The 23,285-nt window shown below is 40.1% G+C and overlaps 1 protein-coding gene across 2 annotated transcripts in view; it reads right to left on the bottom strand.

Moving 5' to 3' along the window:
* The window catches only part of ZFAND3 (zinc finger AN1-type containing 3), a 316,668-nt gene that overhangs the window by 29,466 nt on the left and 263,917 nt on the right, over positions 1-23,285 (bottom strand). For both annotated transcript variants that reach the window (XR_013999102.1, XM_081141329.1), the window contains exon 5: positions 4,792-4,959. Coding sequence is in view for 1 of the 2 variants with exons in the window: in XM_081141329.1 (XP_080997455.1) it covers positions 4,792-4,959 (168 nt within the window). In the remaining variant the exon portion in view is untranslated. The remainder of the gene's footprint in view (positions 1-4,791; positions 4,960-23,285) is intronic.

Genomic DNA, 23,285 nt, shown 5'->3' with positions numbered 1-23,285 from the left:
GCACAGAGCTACCAGCAAAAAGAAGATGAAAATGGCTATAGGAATTTCTCATACATCAATATTTACCCTAAAATGTAAATGGACTGAATTCATCAGTAAAAAGGCACTAAGTAGCAGATTGGATCAAAAAACAAAATCCAACCAGCCCTGGCCAAGTTACTCAGTTGGTTGGAGTGTCATCCCATGCACCAAAAGTCTGAGGGTTCAATTCCTGGTCAGGGCATGCGCCTAGGTTACAGGTTCAATCTTTGGTCAGTGAGTGTGCTGGAGGTAACCACTGTTTCTCTCTCACATCGATATTTCTCTCTCCCTCTCTCTCCCTCTCTTCCCCTTCCTCTCTCTCTGAAAATCAATCAAAACATATCTTCAGGTGAGGATTAAAACAAACAAACCAAAAAACCAACCAACCCAAAACTCAAAACCCAACCATATGCTGCCTTCAAGAGACACATCTAAGCTGCAAAGATAAAGATAGGCTCAAAGTGAAAGGGTAGAAAATGATTCTCCAAGCAAAGGGCATTCACAGAAAAGCAGCATAGCCATACTTATAACTGACAAAATATATTTCAAGATAACAAAGATAATAAGAGACAAAGACGGATATTTTATAACAATAAAGGGTACAGCACTACATTGAGAAGACGTAATACTTCTCAATATATATGCATACAGTTGGGGAGCACCAAAATATATAAAGCAACTACTGACAGAACTAAAGGGAGAAACTGAACCCCCCCCCCCAAAAAAAGTTAAAAACAATACCTGGAGACCTTTTCTGATTTAATTGTTTAGAATAAAGCCCAGACATGCTATTTTTAAAAAGATTCCCAGGATTTCGAACTCCCTAGCACAGCAGTTAAAACATGGCCCTTACCTGGAGACTTGTTAAACATGCACAGGCCTACTGAATCAGAACTTCTGAGGGTGGGGCACAGCAACTGTGTTTTACCACACGCTCCATGTGACTCTGATGCCCACTCAAGTTTGAAGCCACAGACCTAGACTATGAGCTCCTACATTCTGTATATCTAGCTCCTATATTCCCACAAAACCTAGCAAAATGCTTTGTGTATTGTCATATCTCAATTAATGCTTGCTGAATTTAGTTTGACAGTGAATGATAAAGCAGAAATGAACACCGAGGCACTTGGAGATGATTACTCTAAAGGTTCCAGCTAAAGCATCACTGAGTTTCTAAAGTGAACAAAAAATTTATTTTAAAAGCAATAAAGGAAGTCCGATTACTTAGGTTAGTAAAAGCACTGTTGTCCCAAAAGGAAGCATATCAGCTTACAGTTTGTTAAGTCACTGTCCATTGAAAATATGCAATAACTTATGTAAGTGATCAGACTGGTATTTAAAAATTAATTCTGTGGTTCTGGGAAGCAATGCAAAGTGATTGAAAAGCCATGCTGTGTGTATCAAGCAAGATCTGCTTAGAAACACAGTATTCATGTGGTGGTGATGTGGCCTAGATTTGATGAGGATGGCCAGATTTCAGAACACCCTCTAGGTGGCATTTGGAGAGACAAGATTCCTATAAAGAGAATGAGCAGATCAATTTACCCACTGAGTAGAAAATGAAACAAATAAATCCATTTTTATGCAACTTTTCTATCTTGAGAAGTTACACTGTTGGAAATACTCTAGGATGGAGGGTATCATTCCAGTCTCACCACATGGCTTTTCTAACTGGCATCCTGAAAGACTTCACAGGAAAAAGGGTGTTACTTTGGTACTGTTGACTTAAAGGTTACCTATCACAGTGAGGCAGGGGAGAATTCATCTTCAAAATTCACCTATTTATCGAAAGCCCATGGAGTGCCTTGGCAATTAACAATTCTTATCACCTCTAGCCGTTCCCTATGTGAGAAGGCTCAGAACTCATCTTACAAATTGCTCTTTTGAAGATCAAAGGGAAACTGAATGTATGTGTGTGTGTGTGTGCGCGCGCGCTCCATGAGAATGTAATTTAATGGAATTTTTAGAGAAGGCTTGCTGGCAGTGTTTGGATGACAGCCCCAGGGCAGAGGATTCAGGGGAACCTGGCCACTCTTCCCTTTGGAGCGTCTTCCCTGTCTTTAATTGGCACCTCATTAGAAATTAATGAAAATGACATCCTCTGTTCTTCCTGCTCTAGGCATAGAATGTTACAAAAAGGCCCATCACAATTCATAACACATTCAATTTATATAGCAATGGCTCTTAAGCATTATTTATGAGATGTGTATTTCTTGTCAGCAGTTAATAACCTGTACAGAGTGGAAGGGGAATGGAAAAGAAGATTGTGAATATATATATAAAAAGAGATTTTTCTGCAGTGGAGAAGTGTGCTGTTTGAGTTCAAACTACCTTCCTGAGTCTTCACTTCCAGTAGTAAATTACTGTTCCCCACCGCCCCACTAAAACCTTTCAGGGCACTTAAATGTCTCTCTAACACTCCATGCATCCTCAAGGAAATAACTATACAACTCACCCTTTCCTAGAGAGATCCAAGCAAACAGACAGGAGGAACACAAGAGCTATTTGTCAAAGACAGTCCCAGAGGTATATGTTCCCACTGCTGTCCTTCATCTTTTGAAATGTGGCAGTTGACTCAGTCATTTTTCTGGGCACAGAAATGTAATGCTCTCAGTGCACCAAATGGAATTCCTGGCTCTCTCTGGGAAGGCTACATCTGGAGGGATTGCAGAAAACTCAAAAAGTTTCTTCTCCATCAGAAAAAGCAGATCTCTCTATAAGTAGACCCCCAGAATTGGGCATAAGCCAAGGGACTACATCTAGATAACTTAGAAGAATGCACGTCTGTTGCAAGCCCAATAGGCACTTAGAAATCCAGCCTCCTACCCAAGAGGTAAAGAGCACAGTAGAATAATACACTCTTACCAGATAATCAAGTTGGCTCCACTTAGAAGCATGTGAAGTTATCCAACAACATGTATTTCTAGATTTTTTTTCCAGCAGTGCCGAAGACCTTTCATCTAACTGCCTTGGGAAAATAGGCAGTTTCCATCCAAACTGGGAGACTTGGTTATAACGCCTCTGGATCTCTCAGCACTAAACTAGGAACTCTTACTGTCTGCCTTGTGATCTTAGTTTGATCCACTAAGGCAAATCCTGTGTAATACTCAGGATTCAGTTACTTTTAAGAAGGAAAAAAGAATATAATGTACAGGAAAATCCCATGATTCCAATTTAGGAAAAACCAAAGGCCTGTGTTATACAAGCAACAGGCAAAATGCTCAGGTAGGCTTTATAACACTGGGAATAGAATGAACTGCTGAAACCCCCCAATGGTTCACGTGAAGACCAAAGCAAAATGTACACAACAAAAGATTAAACTCTTTAATATGGGCAGAGGTGGTTAGCCATCAGACCCCAGAGTTTCCTTAGCTAACCACGGTATTCCCTCCTTACCTCACCAAGAACTTAAAATTACCTGGCAGGGTTGATCCAGGAGTAGCCTGTAAGATTCTGGGCTCACCTGGGCCATGACACATGCATGAACACAACTGAAGTGTAAAAGCCCTGCTGACAGCTTCTGCCCTCACCCTGACCCTACCTCTCTTCTTTATACTTTCACACAAGCATTTAGGAATAAACTAAATGCCAAGCTAAAAAATAAAAACTTGTCCGGTGACACTTAGACTCCCCAGACTGCCACTGAATGTCCCCATTTCTGTAGCTAAATATATGCTTCTGATCTTGCATACCATGCATGTGAGTGTGCAACAGATCTCTGGGCATGACAGAAACAGGGTTTCCAACTTAGCTTCCATGAGAAGCTGGTACTCTCTCATTTCTTTCTCATTTCCAACAGGAAAAATGATTGAGGGACAAGAGCAGCAGTGGCCATGTCTTCAGAAGACACAGGAGTTGGAGTAACTGTAACTTTCTAACTGCTGAGAGAACCATCTAGTCCTGACTGCCAGTATCAGGACTTGTAGGCTATCTATGGCTATACCGGAGGTGAAAGAAAGCTTCTTAAGCTCACTCCTAAGGACAAAGGATATAGGATTCTCAGAGGCTAGACCTAGGTCTCAAAGTCTGCCTAGTGACAGCTCTGTCCCACAGAACAGTTTTGTAATATTATGCTTTAAATCAGAAAATAAGAACAGGGAGTGGAAAACTCTAAGTTGGCCGAAATGATGCATCTATACAATTCTGTGTGGTGGAAGGGGGAGGAAGGATTGGTCTAAGTTTTGTTTTACTGTGGGTACACATAAAGTTTATTAAAATACATACCTGTGCAGCAATTCTAAGAGTTGGTATTATAGTAGATAGATAATACAGAAGAGGTTACTTTAAAGCTGTTTTCAAGGAGTTAACTAATGATGAATTATGGTTCAAAGAAAATAATTTTCTAATCAAACTTTAATTTAAAAAGGATATGGGAAGAGAAATCTTCCATTTATTATACATAGGAAGAGGCTCATTCAAAATTAATTTAATATCTGAATTTTATGGTACATATCCCAGAATTTTGCTGGTTTGGTTAATTTCTAAATAAGTCATCAATGAGAAGGAACCAGAGTAATCAGTAGGGAGATGTGAAAGCAGTAAGCAGTGACAATGCAACTCTAAAGATATGTGTGACAAAGTAGTGGCGGGTATTTTGCTTTTTTGCATGTGCTTAGACGTAAAAATCCTCTACTCTTGATTTCTCAAACTCTAAACCTATTGCTCTCAGAGAGGTTCCCAGGAGAAGTTCAGCCTCTTAGAATAATTTCTAAAGCTATGCCAGGGTGTCAAGGACACCACCTCCATCATGTCACCGGGAGAGATGCTTACCACAGCGGCACGAGCCCAGTTCTTGCTGTACCAGCTCCAGTTTGGTTTGGCACTGGAAGCACCGGCGTCGGCTCTTCTGTTTAGATCGGCCGCTTTCCTCAGACCGTTCAGTATTCTCCAGGAGTCGTGGCCGTTTCACTGGCGAAGCCTCGTTCTCAGACTGTGAATCTAACCAAAACAACACAATGGGGAGTGAGGTTTAGTGCTTGGCCTGGCAAGCTCAGCTGATTAATGTACTGCCAGGCAATCTTCTGACCAAGCTATTGCCCTTTTCCAGGAATAGGACCTGTGTGAGCAACAGCCAGCTCCAACTGGCCTGGTTTATACTCCACAGAGTGTGACTAGCATGAACCTTCAGGGGTGACTTCTAACAACCTAGGTCTTAACCAGGAGAGGAGGGTGGCAGTGGCTCTACAAAAATCTATGTTGTTTTTAAAAATGGCTGTCTCTGTAAGACCATTCAAACTGGAAATGGGATCCTCTCTTTGCACCCTTTCTTTGGACTCTAGCGGTCTACTACTTGTATTGGTTATCTACCTTTTCTTGGATATTTGCTTGTCCTCAAGTAGAATGTAATTCTTCTTTATTTTGCCATGTTTAGCACAACCGCATACCTAAAGCCACCTGATGGGTGATCTATAATCTTTTCTAGCAAAAATACTCATGTTTCTATTCCTAAACAGACAAGAATCAGGCTCTAATGTTAGAAATTATTCCAACTGTATTCAGAGTTAAGGAGTGTATCCCTGCTTGTTTACTAACGAGCTGCCCCAGAGCCTCCACTGTTGAGTGCCACAGAGGCAACACTTGATACCACACCCTAGGGTTGGTGCCAAATTGGCAGGTGAAGGGAGGTGCAGCATGTGACAATTTAAGTAACAAAAATGCAATAAAGTTCATGTTATAAGCAGACTGTAAATAACTCTTGCCTTCCAAAAAAGGGCAGCACTTGAGGGCTCTGTGCTCCTGGAACTGCCCCCACTGCATACTAAGGATGCACCTCTTGCCAAGGTTTGAAAGTGGTTTGTGTTAAACCACCTCTAGAAGGGAATCTCCTAGATGATCTTCTCCAAAACAGATCCAGATCCTACCACTTCTCACCCCTCCACCACCACTGGTCCAAATCATCACCATCTCACTCAGCCTAGTAGAAGAGCCTCTTAACAGGTCTCCCAGCTCACCCCCCTCTACCCCAACAGTATGTTCTCTACACAGCAGCCAAATGATCCTGTTCAAAATCAAGTTAGAATGACTTCACTTGCCTGCCTGAAACCCTCTAATAGCTCCCCTTCTCAGAGTAAAAGTTCAGATACTTAACTATGATGCTCAAACGTCCCTGCATGATGCACCCTCCCCTCTCATCTCTCTCACCTCATTTCCTGCTGCTCTCTCCCCCTGCTCCATCCACACTGGTATCCTTACTGTCTCCTACCTCAGGGCCTTTGCACCTTCTGTTCCCTTTGTCTGGAATACTCTTCACCCAGATCTATATGGGATCTAACCTCTTTTAAGTCACATTTTCTTTTTTTAACTTATTTTTAAATTACAGTTGACATACAATGTTATATTAGTTTCAGGTGCTTAGACATTTATATAACTTATAAAGTGATCACACTTTTCAACGAAGTCTTCTTCCCCGATCACGGGTCTAGACCACTCTTGTCCCCCCCTCCCTAGCATTCTCCTTCCTCCCTTTACTTGCCTTTTATTCCTCCGTAGCACTCATGTTTTAACATTATCCCCCATGAGAAGGTAAACTCCTGGAGGGCAGGAATTTCACCTGCTTTGCTCACTACATATTTCTCGAATCTTCTCCTAGGTAGTCCTGATTTTCTATTTAAAGTGGCTCTAGTGAGCAGCAGCCTTCATTTCAATGAAGGCTGTCTGCATCCCTTTCCCCCGCCTCCCTCCGTGTGAAGATGCTGCACTTCACCAGTGACTATGGTGACAGTTTTCTCACAGCCCCCCAGCCCATGGCACTGTGCATTGACTTATGGAAGGCACACACTATTCTTAGCAACTGTAAACTTCATTTTTCATCTCATTCAGTTCTTCCTGTCCTACATGACATTTTCCCCAAATACAAACCAACTAAACAAGGCCTTTGATGAAAACAATTGAAAGCAAGTTCAGCCTATTTCCCAGCTCTGCTGAGAGAAGCTGTCCAAACCTAGTCGGTAAGATGACTGAGGCAGCTACAGACACACCAGTCCCCCTTCCCTTCCCTTACAAGAGCAACAAGCAACAATCTAAATGTAAATCGTTACAAAGCAGCCAGTCAAAAGGAATTCACCTTGTATGAGCCACACTGTTCTCTGGGGGTCCTTTTTCACAAACCAGCAATGGAGCTATTTGTATTAATAACCCTATTTATACCTCCCCTTTTTTGTAACAAGAAGAGAAAATTCTAGAGTAAAAGCCATAACAAAAAAAAATGGTGTTTGTTCTGAGACAAGGTCCTAAATCTCTTATAAGCACCCTTATAAGAAAGAATCCGTCAACCCCTGGGGCAGGGTGGGAAGAAAGAGAAGAGTCCACATAAGAAGGGGAGGCAGTTGAATTCTTAGCATTTATTAATATTGTTAAAATCTAGGCGGCCTTGACATGATGCCAGCATACCTCTAACGTAAAAAAGGCATACTCACCACAAGCCTGTCATTCACACTGTTATCTGATAAAACTGAGTATGTGTCTAGAAATGCAGAGCTCACAAAGCTGGTTTTCACACGAATCTGTCCCAAACTGTCAAATGTGCTGTCTACCTGCAAAGCACTATCTCCATTTCTAAAGCAAACCTTTGCTACAAGGAGAAGACAATTTTCTTTCAGTGTGGCAATGCTATCCATAGCTAATAACTATTTTTTAAATAAGTCAGGGAGTGATATATGAAGGAAATATTTTTAAATGTATGATTCCTAAGACTGGGAGACAGAATTCATATTGACATAATCATAATCATCATTGGTCATCACCAAACAACCCACTTGCTAGACCCTCCAACATCAGGAGGCATGTCCAGGCCTCATCTCTTTCCTCTTAATTCCCCACCTTGTCTGACCAATGAGCATTCAATAACAACGCTAAGGGATAAGTCTGCTTGGTCTCATGCTGAAACTTTCCTTTATCCACTCAACATTATAAAGACTAGTGACTTTTGTTCTGGTAGGCAGGAGGCATGGGGCATTCCTGAAACAATGGGTCCTACAGGAGGTTTCTGATGCTGCCAACAGCTTTTGGCTGCATTCACTGGTCATCCTAAAAGACCACCACTCAGCCCTAATCAGCTCTCTAAGAGTCAATGTCTCAGCATCTGCACAAGTCTAGCACCAAAGGCATTGGTGTATAGAAAGTCTGAGCCATGAGAAGCAGTCCCTCAATGATCCTAAACCAAGATATACACATTGTTACCAGAATGTGTTATTTTTTAGAATCAAGGAGCTGTCCCTAGGCATTAAGAGATCCATCACTTTCATGCTCTGGAATATGTCCACTCAGCCTTCTTCACTCAGTCCAGCGTCTATTAAGTGGAAAGGAATCCTGGACCCTCTAATTCCCCCTACCACAGAGAGGGAGAGGAAATAAGCTCCCTAAACTGTTTACCATCCTCCACACGCTGCCATCCAGGGAAGATGACTGTGTTATATATCACTTCTTGGTGAAGCAAGCCATTCTTTGGCATTTTCTCACAAGCCAACTTACTGTTTCAATTAGGAGCTAATGAAATAAATAGTGGTCTACAGGATCATCATCATGTCTGCACAAGGAATTTACATCTCCTCTGCTAATTATTTAATGAAGCTTTGTGCCATGGGGTGAGTTGCCTAAATAAGAGAAACAGATGTCCAGGGCAGGGATTCTAATTACATAATAATGAACTAAATAATTCAACCATTCAATTATAAATTTTATGTCCATTAAAAAAAGACTACCAGAAAGAAAAGATCCAAGCATGGCCACACTAAAGGAATCTGCGCCTATGGTCCACACTGGAATGAATTAAACTTTGATTCTTTACTTTTTACTCACAAACATCATTTCTGTTACCCTGCAGCACTTTTAACTTCCTCATAATGACAGAAAACCCCTAACAGTCTACTTGCATAATATGAACTTGGGCAGTAAGGGTTAAACATAGAGAGAAACGTGAACAGAAATAACTCTTACAGGCAGCTTTAACTGTCAGGAGAAAGGAGTCCTTGCAAGGAGCATGCTCATTAGCAGCAGGAGGAGCCGCAGCGACAGGCTAGAAACTGTTCCCACCCCAGGAGTTGAGTGATTTCTAATTAAGGTCCTTCATAAAGGGCCAACAAAGCACTTTTTCCCAGTATGCTTTTTTTGAGAACACAGTCTAGTCTGTATATACCCACACAGGAGCTGCCACACTCCCATGCCAGATTCATAGCTCTTGGTACTCACCAGACCCCTTCTCCCTCTGCCTAAATTTAATAGAATGAGAAAAATATCACATCAAGTCTTCTAGTCAAAGGGATGTCTGATCAAGAATTATAATGTGATTAAACTAGAAAGAAAAATCTTAGAAAAAGCATTTTACCTATCAGCTTCCTAGGTTTGAAGGTAACTAGTGCTTAATTTGTAGACAGAGAAACAGTGATTTTATTTAAAACATATTAATTTTCTGAAGAGGGAAATTCTTCTAATTGTACCTTCCTAGCCAACTGCAGAAAACAGTGGTAAGACTTTCAATTTAGAAACACAGTTTAACTGGAAAGCTTGACTGGAGACAACAAACAGAGCTGCTTCTTTTAAAATTCTGTTTTGTTTCTGACAGAAATTCACATTTGTCCCCTTACTGTCAGTTTTTTTGTCTATATTACTCATGTTCTCTCCCAGAAACTTCCAAATAAACTGTGTCAGGCCTGTCGGAGTTGAATCCCCATCTCTCTTAATCTCCCGTCGCTGTGCAGCTGGCAGGCCGCACACGCCGGGGCTGCTAACCATGACTGCGGCCTTCTGACATCTCGGGCCAGCTCTCAGCCCTCGGCACAAGCCAATCCTCACAACTTAGATAAGGAGAGTGGGAGAAGTGCAGCGGCAACGAGAGAGGGAAGCCTTCCATTCACTCACCCACACCTCCCCTCGCTTCTAAGAAAGATGAATCTGTTTAATCCCAGGCTCTATGACAGCTGTTGAGGTACTCAATCCGTTTTTTTAGAACCTATCACAGTTTCCTGACAGACTGACATTTATGATCCCAACAGCCTGTGCAAACATCAGTAAGAGCAATAATTAATGAACCACTCACATCACCGGGCTGTCTCGCCTTTGACCATTTAAAAGGAGCTTAAGCTGCTAAAACCTCTGTCCATGAGCAGCACCACATTCTCACGGAAAAAAAGGAAGAGCTTTTAAAAAAATCTGTTTTATAGAAACTTTTTCTCTGTGTTTCCCCTCATGCTTTGCTTTCCGAGTTTATGCAGGGATTAGATTCATCCTCTCATGTGTCATGAAAGAATTCAGGGGAGAACTCCCTCATTACCCATTAAAAACTTTTCCCACTTTATTCAGCTGGGATTTCCCTCTCCTTTCTCATCTTCTAATGGCCTTTAGACAATTTGGAGTAACACACCTGTCAAAAAACTATTACATGGAGAGAGAAAGAAGTTCAAGCCTTTGGAAGAGGCTAATTATTAAAATTTTGTAGAGAATGCCTTCATTTTCACTTGCTATATGATATGGAGATGAATCTAGCTTGAAACACACCTAGGATGCTATGTCTCAGATCAGCTATTTTCAACCTTTTTCATTTCCTGGCACACATATGTTAATTACTACAATTCTGTGGCACACCAAAAAAGTATATTTTTTTACTATCTGAAAAATAGGTATAATTTTGATTCATTCACACTGGATGGCTATAGTGATAGCTCTTGTCATTTTTTTATTTGACAACCTAAGGGGAAAGAGGACAGTGCCCCTAACTAAACAGCCAGGTATTGCATGTTTTAAAAATTCTTGTGGCACACTGGTTGAAAATCAGTCTTAGATAAGAACTATTTGAAAGGTCAGTTGTTCTCAAACTGCCAGGCAGTACTATCCTTAAGCACTAGTCCCTGCCTTCTCCTTCCATCTCCACCCCCAAAGCCCCAGGTTATCTTCTCAGGCTCCCTCCTATGCTACTGGAGATATCCAAGGGCAGTCTCCTTGTCTATCACAATCTCAAGGCTGAAAGCAGACCTCTGCCTCTTCTTCCCTACTGGGAACCAGGTTGGGAGGCCTGGGGTATATCGATCTCTCACTCTATCAGTAGAGCTGACTACCTTGGGAGTACATCTGAACTTTTGGGGTCTCTGTCCTCCTCAGTATTCTCAAAAGACATAAGGTATCAGAAACCTGCTTGGGGGTAACTGTATCATCTACTCATCTGATTTTGGTCCTTATAACAGCAACACAGAAGCTGCTTCTGTAGGAACATTTCTGGTTGGAAGAGAGCTTAAAGAACAGCAGAAAAGTCATGAGCCATGAAGTGTGCCCTTCAGGAGATGAGCACCCACATGTCCCAAAGCCATGTTTTAAAGACTGGGATCAGACTGGTCACTTCCTCTCAGTCCATCCCCCGCCCCCCCCCCGCGATTCCTGCTGTAAAAGTAGCTGAAAGCTGATTTTGGTGGCATACCTTGACACCAGAAAAAAGTGATTATGAAGTCATCAAAAGATCCAGTAGAAGCCAATGTGCTGTGGGGAGAACAGCTCTCCATTAAATAAAACAATTTTTAAAAATCATGGCACCAGAGTCCAACAGTTCTAAAGAAAGGGTTTTTCCTTCACCTTTTCTTTCTTTCTAATCTGTCTGCCTTTTTTCTTTTTCTTGCCTATTCTACTGGGTTGACTCTTTAGTATGATGCTGAATAGGAGTGTTGAGAGGACATCTTTGCCTTGTTCCCAATCTAAGTAGGAATGTACTCAACCTTCACTCAACTTATTTTGAAAAATTTCAAACATATAAAAAAGTTCAAAATTAATAATAACGCTCCAATGTCATTCAGTCCATAGGCCTGTCCTACCAAGTTGCATGTTACATTTGGATCTTATACCTAAGTCTCTCTTTTTTTTTTTCTCTTAAATGGAGAGAGAGAGAGAGTAACATCAATGATGAGAGTCATCTTTGGTTGGCTGCCTCCTGCATGTCCCCGACTAGGGATCGAGCCCGCAACCCGGGCATGTGCCCTGACCGGGAATCAAACCACGATCTCCTGGATCCTAGGTGGACACTCAACTGCTGAGCCACGCCTGGCCTGGCCGTACCTAAGTCTCTTTTAATATAGAACAATATATGACCCTGTTCCTTTTTTCCTTCCTTCATTCAAATGACATGGACTTTTTGAATAGTCCTGGTTAGTTTTCCTGTGAAATGTGCCACATCCTGGATTGTTTCTTTCCACCTTATCTATTTATTTTAGTGGCATCATTTAACTTGTAAAGAAGGAGATTTATAGTTGTACATCTCTTCTGCTCCACATCCAAAACAAGAAATGAAAACTTCCAGCAAGCACCTGAGAAACCTACATGGTAGGAGGATCGGCACAAGTAGGGCAGGTGAAGAACAAGTACTGTGTAATTAGCCCAGTTCCTATTGCACCTTGGCAGTGGGGGGAGGAATGTTCTTTCTCTAACTGCCTCCACTGCAACCCTGCCACATACTGGACATGAGATAAGAGTTCACCCGTGCCTTGACAAGGAATGGGTGCTCAGGCAAGCATTAGGAGATGAGCTACCTACTGGTGTTTTAGCTGACTGAAGTTGGCCCCAAAAGACTACAAGTCATTCCTCCAATTATCCCCTTTCCCATAGTTTCTTGGCATTTTTCTGATTGCCCTTCCCCTCCTGACTGACTCTACGGCATTGCTAATTGTTGCTATAAGACATCTCTTCATTGCTGAATCATTCAACTCTCCAAAATTCTTATTTTAAACCTAAGAAAAAATTTCACCAGAATAAAAAAAACATAAAGCAAATGCCCAGGAAGGTTTATTTGCAAAAGTAATCACTCTTATTACATGCAATAATAGCCTCAGTTTATATGATTTAATTTAATTAAGCCTCTAGATTAATGACCACTCTTTTCAGGGTCGTGACAACAGTCAATATTTCATTAATTAGTTCTCAAGTGCCTACTGTGTGCAGGCACTGAGTTTTGAACTGGCAAATCAGAACTGTGTACAGCAGTGATCTCTCTCCTCAAGGAGGCCACAATCCAAAGGGAAAGACATATATACAAATAAGCCTACAGCTTAGTAAGTGGCATCCTTATATATGAACAGAGTGCTATAAACCCAAAATAAGGAAGTGATACATTCTGTTGGGGGGTGGTGATTAGGAAGCAGAAGAGGAAAAGGTCAGAGGAGGCGACCTCTTTATTGTACATATGTAGACAGGTGATTTTTAGCTCACATTTGTCATCGTTTTCTGTGAGGCCTGCTTTTCAAACTACCATTTGTATATAAGAGGTTGCTATCTACCTTCTAACTTCTCTTTACCAAAAATCTTATCAACTAATAGACCACTGCAGTGTGGGAAGCAAAGGCATCTGGAGAACACCAATTTATAGGGAAATACACTGCTGCTTATCTTTCCTCGTTCCTCTTCCTTTGACCCAAGGTTCAATTTTTTCTTGGGGGCTCACGGACATCTCACTAAAATATCACTGGCTAGTCCAGCTTTCCTTTCACCATGCTTACCAGCCTTACTGCTGGTCTGTCTGTATGCTCAGGCATGTCATGGCTTTAACCGTCATTTTTCTCTATCAGGAATTTCCCAAGCCCATTTTATTTTCATATTATACAGTTTATTTTGAGATAATTGTAGGTTCACATATAGCTATAAGAATCAATACAGAGAAATCTTATGTACCCTTCACCCTGTTTTTCCTGATGGTTACATCTTGCAAAACTCTAGTGCAATATTACAACCAGGACATTGGTATTCATAAGGTCAAGCTATAGAACATTTCCATCGCCACAAGGATCCCTCATGTCGCTCCTTTACAGTCATGCCCACCTCCCTCTCTCCTCCTTGCTCCCTGGTAATCCCTGGCAAACACTAATGGATCCTCCATTTCTATAACTTTGTCATTTCAAGAATGTCATATATATATGAACATACACATGGACATATAAATGGAATCATACTATGTAACCTTTTGTTCAAATTCATTTTTAAGGCCTTTCATCATGGTAAGTAGATATGACAAAAGAAATTCCTAAGTTAAGATTCGGTAATAAGCACTAACACAAAGCACTTTCTGTACTAGCACTTTCTAAATGCTTTTACATATGTTAACTCATTTAGCTTTTATAAGAAGGCTATGAGGTAGGTACTATTATTATCCGCATTTTAAGATGAGGAAACTGAGGCACAAGTTAAGTGACTTGCTGAAGATCACACAGTAAGTAGAATTGGGATTTGAACCCAGGCAGCCTCGCCTAGAGTTTTTGCTCTTAACCCCGATACTATCCTATCTCCAACTGTTGTTACACTTCAAGATTCTAATTCTGCTCTTCCATGAGCACACCTTATCATAAAGATGAACTTCTTCTATTTTTTATGTACAAAGATGCTGCTGTCTCTGGGATGAGGGTGGTAGGGCAGATCTTGGGCCAAGTCAAGCACCTCTCTCTGTTCCACTTAGAATCTTATCCAAAGATTTTGGTGCAATTTCTCTAAGATACACCTCTGTTGAATAGTTGAATAACCCTACTTGTTCTCTGCTCTTAGAATATGATTTGTAAGACTTATTCCTCATACTTCCCAATAGAAGTATCTTTCCTATTCCTGCTAACTCTCCGGATTTCTGTGGATTGAGTCACAGTATTGGATTTACATAAAAATCAGATTTTTTCCCTCTCACGTTATTTTATTTATTTATTTATTTATTTATTTATTTATTTATTTATTTATTATGGTTTCATTGATTTCAGAGAGAGGAAGGGAGAGGGAGAGAGACAGACACATCAATGATGACAGTCATTGATCGGCTGCTCCCTGTACATCCCTCACTGGGGATCAAGCGCATACCTGGGCATGTGCCCTACCAGGAGTCGAACCCTGACCTCCTAGTTCACAGGTTGATGCTCAACCATTGAGCCATGCTGGCTGGGCTCCTCTCATGTTATTTATTTTTTTAATCTGTCCACAAAAGTTTCTTTACTGATTATTTGTAGGATAGGGACACAAAAAACACTTTTTCCCGATAGCAAAAGGAAAGCCAGTTATTTTTCATTTGAAATTTTATTTCTTTAAATGATCAGAAAAGGTAAAACATGCCTTCTCACCTTTACATGGGCCCTATAGGCAGAAGTCAAAGCTTTCTCTTCTCTACCACCCTAATAGCTTCCTACAGCTCATATATCAGGTCTCTATCAAAAAGACACAGATGAGGGTGGGTAGTCCATAAACCACTCATCTGAAAAACTGCAGCTACCATCTCTGTTTGTTAAGTATCATTCCTGCTGCACTATTTACTTAAAGGGTATCACCAAGAGCTAAATTCTACGAAGGGGTACAGGTCAGCAGACCTGTCAGACTAGCAATGAGTAGTCAGCTACAAAGTCATCCTTTGTAGCTGGTACTGGCCTGGCACCACTTCCTTGTTTTAGCTTCTTCATTAGAAAGACCTGTCCTGCCTGCCCAACTAAACCGTATTACTTTTCCTCATAGATTTTTCAGTTACTCATTGTAACTGACAAATTATCCTCAACAGATAATCTTTCCTTTTTATAACCTGCTTGGGTATTTTAGAGTTCAACAACATTATAAAGCATTGATTTTTAAAAATATATTACATTTATAGCATCAGTAGAGTACAGAATAAGGTAGCAAGGTGAGATAGAGAGAGGCAGCTAAGAAACCTAAGAGAAAGATATACTTCTCAAAGGCCACATGCCCGAGTTCCCTAATTTCAGTTTCCTGACCACAAATCACGATCTATGATCATGAGGATTCTAAGACCCTTACAAGCACTAAGACTAGTCTTGAACTTCTGTTCTATTATCTTTTCCCGCATTTTCAGAAAACTAAGGTCAGCCATGATTTATTTTCATTTATCCAAAGGAAGGAAAATTTGAAAGAATCTATGAAGTATCTACATATCCAGATTTACTTCCATATAACTGTGCATAATACAGGCAATAGTGTTTTCATTTAGTTTCTTAGAATGCTCCTTTAGAAGTTAAGTTGATTAAAAATACAGAGTAAGACTTCTACTTACTCTGTAGTTACATGAAGCCTAGAGATTTTCTTTCTTTTTTCTTTTTTTAAATATATCTTTATTGATTTCAGAGAGAGGAAAGGAGAGGGAGAGAGACAGAAACATCAATGATGAGAGAGTCATTGATCAAGCCCGCAAATGGGCATGTGCCCTGACAGGGAATCGAACCCCGATCGCCTGGATCCTAGGTCGACGCTCAACCACTGAGCCATGCCCGGCCGGGCAAGCCTAGAGATTTTCAAATTATGCCTCATAAAATTACACAATGTTTTTAAATCAGTTGGGCAGTACATAGCCATAGACTATATAGCCACTTCTTCCTACTGTTGACTTATATTTAGAGAAGCCTTGGAGGGAAGGGATAGGCCAGTCTTTAAATAATGTTGTACCCCCCTTAACTTGGTTTCCAAAGCATGAATGACTTGCCCAGGGGTTAACCTGATGCAGCCTTGGGTTTTTGGCCAGGAAGACTGAAAATATGTGTCCTTTATGGAAAAACACTAAGGAGGGGGTAGGGTAAGAGAAATGGGTAAAGAAGGTAAGATACTAATTCAATTTCTCTGACTTTTTGTTAGAAACATACATATAGCCCTGGCTTGGTGGCTCAGTTGGTTGAAGTGCTGTCCCAAACATGAAAAAAAAACGATTGCAAGTTCAATCCCCGGTTGGAGTATGCACAGTAGGCAACTGATCCATGTTTCTCACATGGATGTTTCTCTGTTTCTCTCTCTCTCTCTCTCTCTCTCTCTCTCTCTCTCTCTCAAATCAATCAATAAAACAAACAAATATATCCTCAGGTGAGGATTAAAAAACTCACATATAGACAAAAAGTCAAATATCTGAATGCAAATCATCTCACCCCTGTGTTTTTAATTTTCCAATTGTTCTGCCTGTCTGACTTGTAATGCAAGCTTCCAGGAGCAGGGGCAGAACTGGCTATATTTAGTACTCCACTGGCGCCCAACAATAAAATAATAAGCGTTAGCTGGTTTGGCTCAGTGGTTAGAGCATAGGCCCGTGGACTGAAGGGAACCGGGTTTGATTCCTGCCAAGGGCACGTACCTCGGTTGCACGCTCGATCCCCGGCCCTGGGGTGAATGCGGGAGGCAACCAATCGATGTGTCTCACACACATCGATGCCCCCCCCCACCTTCTCCCTCCCAACCTCCCTTCTAATCTCGCTGAAAAGCAATGGAAAAAATATCCTCAGGGGAGGATTAAAAAACACACAATAAAATAATAATAATAATGGTGGTAATAATAATAAAAAAATCTCTACATCAGGAAAGACGTTCCTAATGATGGTAATCTCTCAGTGAGAGACTGTCATCCTGTAGGCTGTACTCCAGGTTTAAATAAGGGAAAAAAATGTTTGAATGTTTTTATTTTGCTATTTTTAAGAAATCAGCTTGAATGCACACCTAAGTACTATAGATGCTAAAATTAAATAGCTGATTTGTTTTTAAACTATTTTGGCTCCTAATTTAGCATAGCTTAATTCAGTTCTCTCTACTTATCACTTAGTTTTTTGCTACCCAAGGTCTAGTCTTTTGGCTCATTACTCCTAGGATAAATCCTTAAATGTATACATACCTCTGTGTCTCATTTCAACTCTTTCTGAAGTGAGGGTAAATGAACCTAAAGTTCGAACTTAACATATGATGACAAAGAGTGCTTAAAGAAAGCCTTGTCCCCTCCACCCCATTAGTTTATTAGGTGTTCATGACTCAGGGTTGTATCAGTGCTGATGCAGGTACTACCAAGTGCATAGTGGGTTGAAGAAAGCTTCCTTAAGAAAATGGTTTATGAAATAAAGAGAAATAATTCCATTTGTAAAACAAGCTACTAGAAAATCAGAGGCAAGGAATTCTGCATACAATTATTATGAAAATTGTTTTTAGTCCATATTTGAAACACAAAAGCAGCAAGTGCCTCGCATTTTAACCTCAGTTCCACTGACTTTGCTCAATACTGGTCATCGAAGGCATTATCATCAAGATGTCCATGCTATGAAGAGCCACACTAAAAAATCAGCTATGCAGTACATCAATGTGAACTTCACAATTCTGAAAATTGTATTACGGCTATTAACACAATACCTTGATTTTAAGAATTACACATTAAAGTTTTTAGTACAACAAAAGCAACTTACTGAAATGGTTAGGGATATGTATATAATATACCCACACACCCACGGGGGTAGGGGGAGAAGAGAAAAAGCCAATGTTTGATGTGGTAAAATGTTAACATTTGGGGACTCTAGTGGTGGTGGTGGTGTATGTTCCTGAGAATTCTATGTAATCTTCTTGCAGCTTTTCTGTAAGTGTGAAATTATGTTTTTATAAAACCCAACTATATTCCAGAGTAGCTATACTTGGAGATGACTGGTTAGAGCGCCTGCTGAATTCTTACCCAGATATGCTGACTCTACTTAGGTCTGGTGGGAAAGTGCATGACAAAATGGTTGTAGCAGGTAATCAACAGTAAGACCAAAGCTCATGCTTCTCCAGCTTTGTAGTGAAGTCAACACTTATCTGTAAGTACACTTTAATGACTAGTCAGACTTTTACATGTCACTCTCTTAGTCTATACTTCCTCCAATCCCAATAAGAACCCATTTTTAATTGCATCAATTACTGCAACTGCTCTTCCAAGAAGGATGATGAACAAGACCTTAAGATGTGATTTTAATCTTCTAGAAATGAACTCATCAACAGGACACCAAAGAAAAAGTGGACCTGAGTCCCTGTCAGTTATAGGAACTAGCAGCTAACGCCAAAGCAGGAAAACAAGGCTCTGCTGCAGGAACTCCTCCCATTCAAATTAGTACTACCTAAGCCCCTCCCCAAGCCCAGATTTCTTTTAAAAGCTATCTTGCATATTTGGACATATATTTCAAGCTCTGATGTAATAACATCTCTGGAGAAGAGTTGTTCAACATTCTCTAGAAAAAAACAAGCAGCATCCAGTGTATTTTTTCGAGTAAATATTGATCCTCATTCAAAGTAAAAATCTTAAAGATTGTCTACTGTATTCTCTTTCTTTATCCCTTGCTAAAGTAACAGAAAAATTAACACAATCTGAGTTAAATGCCCTATTTTCTTGCTTATATATGTATATATTTTTAATAAGTTTTGAAAGGGTGGATGGATGTGGAAAATGCATAGCGTATAACTAATTCCCCTGTCCATGAGCTAATAGAGATGTGGTTTATTTAAAATTCTGAGTTGTGGTTCTGCTACTTGGGAATGGCTTTCTGAAACTCTGTGGGTGGATACTGGTAATGAAACAGAGAATTCAGAACGGCAGGGAGCATAAGGCCAAATAAGCTTTTACAGCACTATGTGTGTATGGACTAAAAATAATTATACATATGTAGTGGGAGGCTGGTTAACTGAACCCACAGAGGCACTTGGCTGTTAAGATAACTAATCACAATATGAAGTCCCCCATGACAAAAATACTTCCAAGGTTAAACTGTCTGATTTTTAATCATAAAGAAGTGAATTTATTCTATCATGTTGTTGGTCTAGATGCAACAGCCAGTCCTTATCAAGATTTTACCCACATGAAAACTATCAACCCTCTATGGCTCCTAAATTGTGATTTGTCCCAGAAAGAAGAGTTGTTCTCAATTATAAGAATAAAAGTGTAGAGAAGAGCTCAGGAAATAAGAGTATTTATTTTTTTCAGAAGGCAAGCTTGTGAAATCTCTAAGAATTACTTTCCAATACATACAGTAAAATTTTACTTTTAAAACAAGGCCTAGAAACAAAACAAAACAAACAATAAAAAAGAAGTTTGATTTTTGCAGTTCTGATGTCCAATTTTCATAAAGGTTCTCTGGGCTTCCTGTCATTCACAGTCCTCATCTGTTCAAACAAGGCTGCTGACTTCTCTCCCCTCCTCCCTTGACACTTCCCTGACCTCCACTTCCTTCTCATGTCTGCACCCTCCAATTTGCTTGGCTTCCAGTCCTCATTACCAGTTTCTTATTCCATATCTTTTTCCAATCAGACTGAGTTGTGTGAGTTCTTTCTCACTTTCTGCTACATTCCCTCAAGTTTCCCTTCACCCTCCTTTCATTCAGATCACCTGGTACCTTTTGTCTACATCTACCTATTGAGGATTTATCAGGCATCGTGTTAGGTGCTTGAAGCACACTGTTTCATTTCCCTCTATGATTGGGTCTATTATTTTACAAAAGAGAAATATCAAGGCTCATAGAGAGATTCAACAATTCTTCCAGTTATGTGGTTGGTAAATGGGAGCACTGGAATGTAAACCTACATAAACTACCTCCAGAGCTCACATTCTCAACCACCAACTTCTATACTTCTTTCCTTTCAGGATTAGAGGCTTTAACCTGGGTACATTCTCATGGACTCGATTTCCTAAGAACCACAATATTCTACTGAGGCTACTCTTCCCTTTTATCTCTCACTAATGAATAAATCAGAAAGCACAGTCCTGACTTTGTCCCAGGTAACTTTTAGATCAAAGAGGGCTAAATACATTTTCCTCTGACCCCACCCCAGACCCAACTAAAATAAAATCACAAAAATAACATGAAGAATGAACCCACTGTTCATTATGTGTGTTTAACATAATCAGAAAACAGATTTTAAACAAATTTCTGGACGTTGATAGCAATGGGAAGGGGTTGAGGCTGAAACTTGGTGACTGCAGAGGTGGCAGCCACTATGTGCAAAGAAAGTCTTAAGAGAAGCAGAACAAGAAGCGGGGCAGAAAGCAGGGGGACCCACTGAAAGCATATCTGCATAACAACTGAGTCTACACCTCCCGTCCTTGGTAGCAGCCCACATTTACTTGGCAAAAATCTGGATAGCAGATTTTTCTAAAGAAAGTGAATGACCCATCTAGTCAAAGCTGCTCCTATGGTTCCTCACAGTCAAGTCCTCCTCCATTTGAAAGCCTTGACAGCAGGCTCTCAACTTTCTCACAATAAATTCTGCCAGTTAACACTGCTATCCTCCTCCATCACACACAGAGCCCACAGTAAAAACTCCCAAGCAAGAAAGAGACATGGGAGAAACTCTCTCCATCCATTTAGGCTTTTTTCCTTAGAAGTCAACAGAAAACCATACTCACCAGGCAAATGAGAACCAGAAGCATGAAGAATAAAACTAAGACAAGTACGAAAACTGGCCTCAAGGAAATCACAGAAAACTCAGCCAGAAGAGCACAAGTCTAATCACTAACATACTCAGGATATGCTACTATATAATAATAATTGTTATTATATTATATACTTATAAACAAGAATAGGATACTATGAAAAAGAAACCTTGGGGGAACAAGAGCAAGCTCACTGAAGGTATAATTATTAAAAGAAGGGTTAGAAGATAAAGTAAGTAAGAATCACCCAGAACAAAAAGGAGATGGAAATTATAAGAAAGAAGAGAAAAATTGCCAATCTAGTAGGTCCAACATCTACATTATGAGACCCAAAAAAGAAGAGAATGTTAAGTTGGGGGAATCTCAATGACAGTCTACAGCTGAGGACATTAGTCTTCAAATCTTAGGGGCCTAACAAGTGTACAACATCTTGAATGGGGGGGGGGGAGGGGGGAGGGGGAGATGACCACTGGACATGTCACTACAAATTTTGGAACATCAAGGATAAAACACAATACTAAGAGTTTTAGAGATGAAAAAAATCTCAGCTATATTACTTATAAAAAAGAAAATCAGTGGCACTGACTTCTCAGTAATAACATGGAAGGGAAGGGACAATCATTTTCACCCAAGAATTCTATATGTAGTCAAACTTTCCATCATGTTAGAGGCAGAAAAGACATTTTCAGAGACATAAGCACCCTAACACTCCTTCTCTTAGGAACTTATTAGGGGGTTGTATTCCCCAAAATGAGAATAAAACAACAGTGAAGGGAAATTCTGGGGTGACACAGGAGGCTTAAAAACGTCTAGTTCAGATTGGAGCAGAAATATGGTGGGCTTCAGGAGGGAGGTCTTAAGTAAAAGGTATAAACACAGGTTAGAAAAAAATATAGTGACATAAAACCAAATATTGCAAGAAAAAAAGACAGTTATAAATGCCAAGAAAAAACACTGTATTAAAAAGTTACAATCCAAATATAAAGCAAACTAAAATGTGGCATAATTTTTGAGCAACTGATGGAACATAGGAAAAATTAACTTGGCTCTGATAGAGCAACAGTCTCCTTCAATGGCCCAGGGACTGTGACATCAGACCTAAACACAGAAAGAAATCTATTCCTAGCAATGTAACATGGCTGGCTGGGAATAACATTTACAGAGTCATAATAATGTAAATGCCGTTTACTGGCTTTCAATTTTGGGGAACAATCTTATAGGCATAACATGGAAGATGTGCTTGTGGCTACAGGCCCGAATGTAAATAGTTAACTGTGACAATAAAAAGTATAAGTGTAACTGACTGGAGGTATGATTAAGAGATGGTGCTGAAAGTTGATGGGTCAAGAAAGAAGAGTGAAAACAAATAATATAAATACTAAACACTGAGGTGAGGAACAGTGTGAGCTACCTTCTATTTCATACCAATTAATTGACATGAAAAAGTAAGGATAGTAGCATTTTTTTCTTCCACAGTTATAAAGGTAGCCAACTGGACGAAAATACTAAAACAGAAACTGTCAAGAGAGAAATGCTGGTTGGTTTTGTGGAGTGGAAGTCCCTAGACTATCACCTTCTCTTATAAACTATTCTGTTATGATTTGCTACCACGTTCCTTTTTAAAACGGAAACATAATCGAAAAAGAAAGAAATGAGCACTTGTTCTCTCTTCGCTCTTTTCTTTTGGGCTAAATGTAGTCTTACTTTGGCCCACTATAAATTTAAAGTAGTATTTAATGACAGTTTGGATTAGCTATTACTTGGAAATCCTATTTTCCCTCCTCAGTCCACAATAATTCTCTCCTTATTACCTCAGTTCACTGCTGCTACTTTATAGCTGATGGTATTATCTATCTATTCAGAGAATGATGATGTTCTAGGATGAGCTCCCTGGTTCATCTTGTCTAGCTGTCTGTCTGTCTACACATGAGAAAGGAAATGTATTTATCTGTATATCTCTTTCTGTATACTCTTGGAAGGAACAAATGCTTCTAGGTTTCTGCCTCTAAAGAATCTTGCTTTTGGATCACTTCTTTCTCCTCTAATATTTTCTTTTTCTCTTCCTGTGTACCTTTCCTTTATATCTTAACAAGGGTAAAATATTTCCCTATCTTAACCACCTCCGTATCAA

The sequence above is a fragment of the Miniopterus schreibersii genome (genome assembly GCF_964146895.1).
Source record: "Miniopterus schreibersii genome assembly, chromosome: 6".
In the NCBI taxonomy this organism is placed as follows: domain Eukaryota; kingdom Metazoa; phylum Chordata; class Mammalia; order Chiroptera; family Miniopteridae; genus Miniopterus; species Miniopterus schreibersii.
This window is presented reverse-complemented; position numbering and strand designations above follow the sequence as displayed.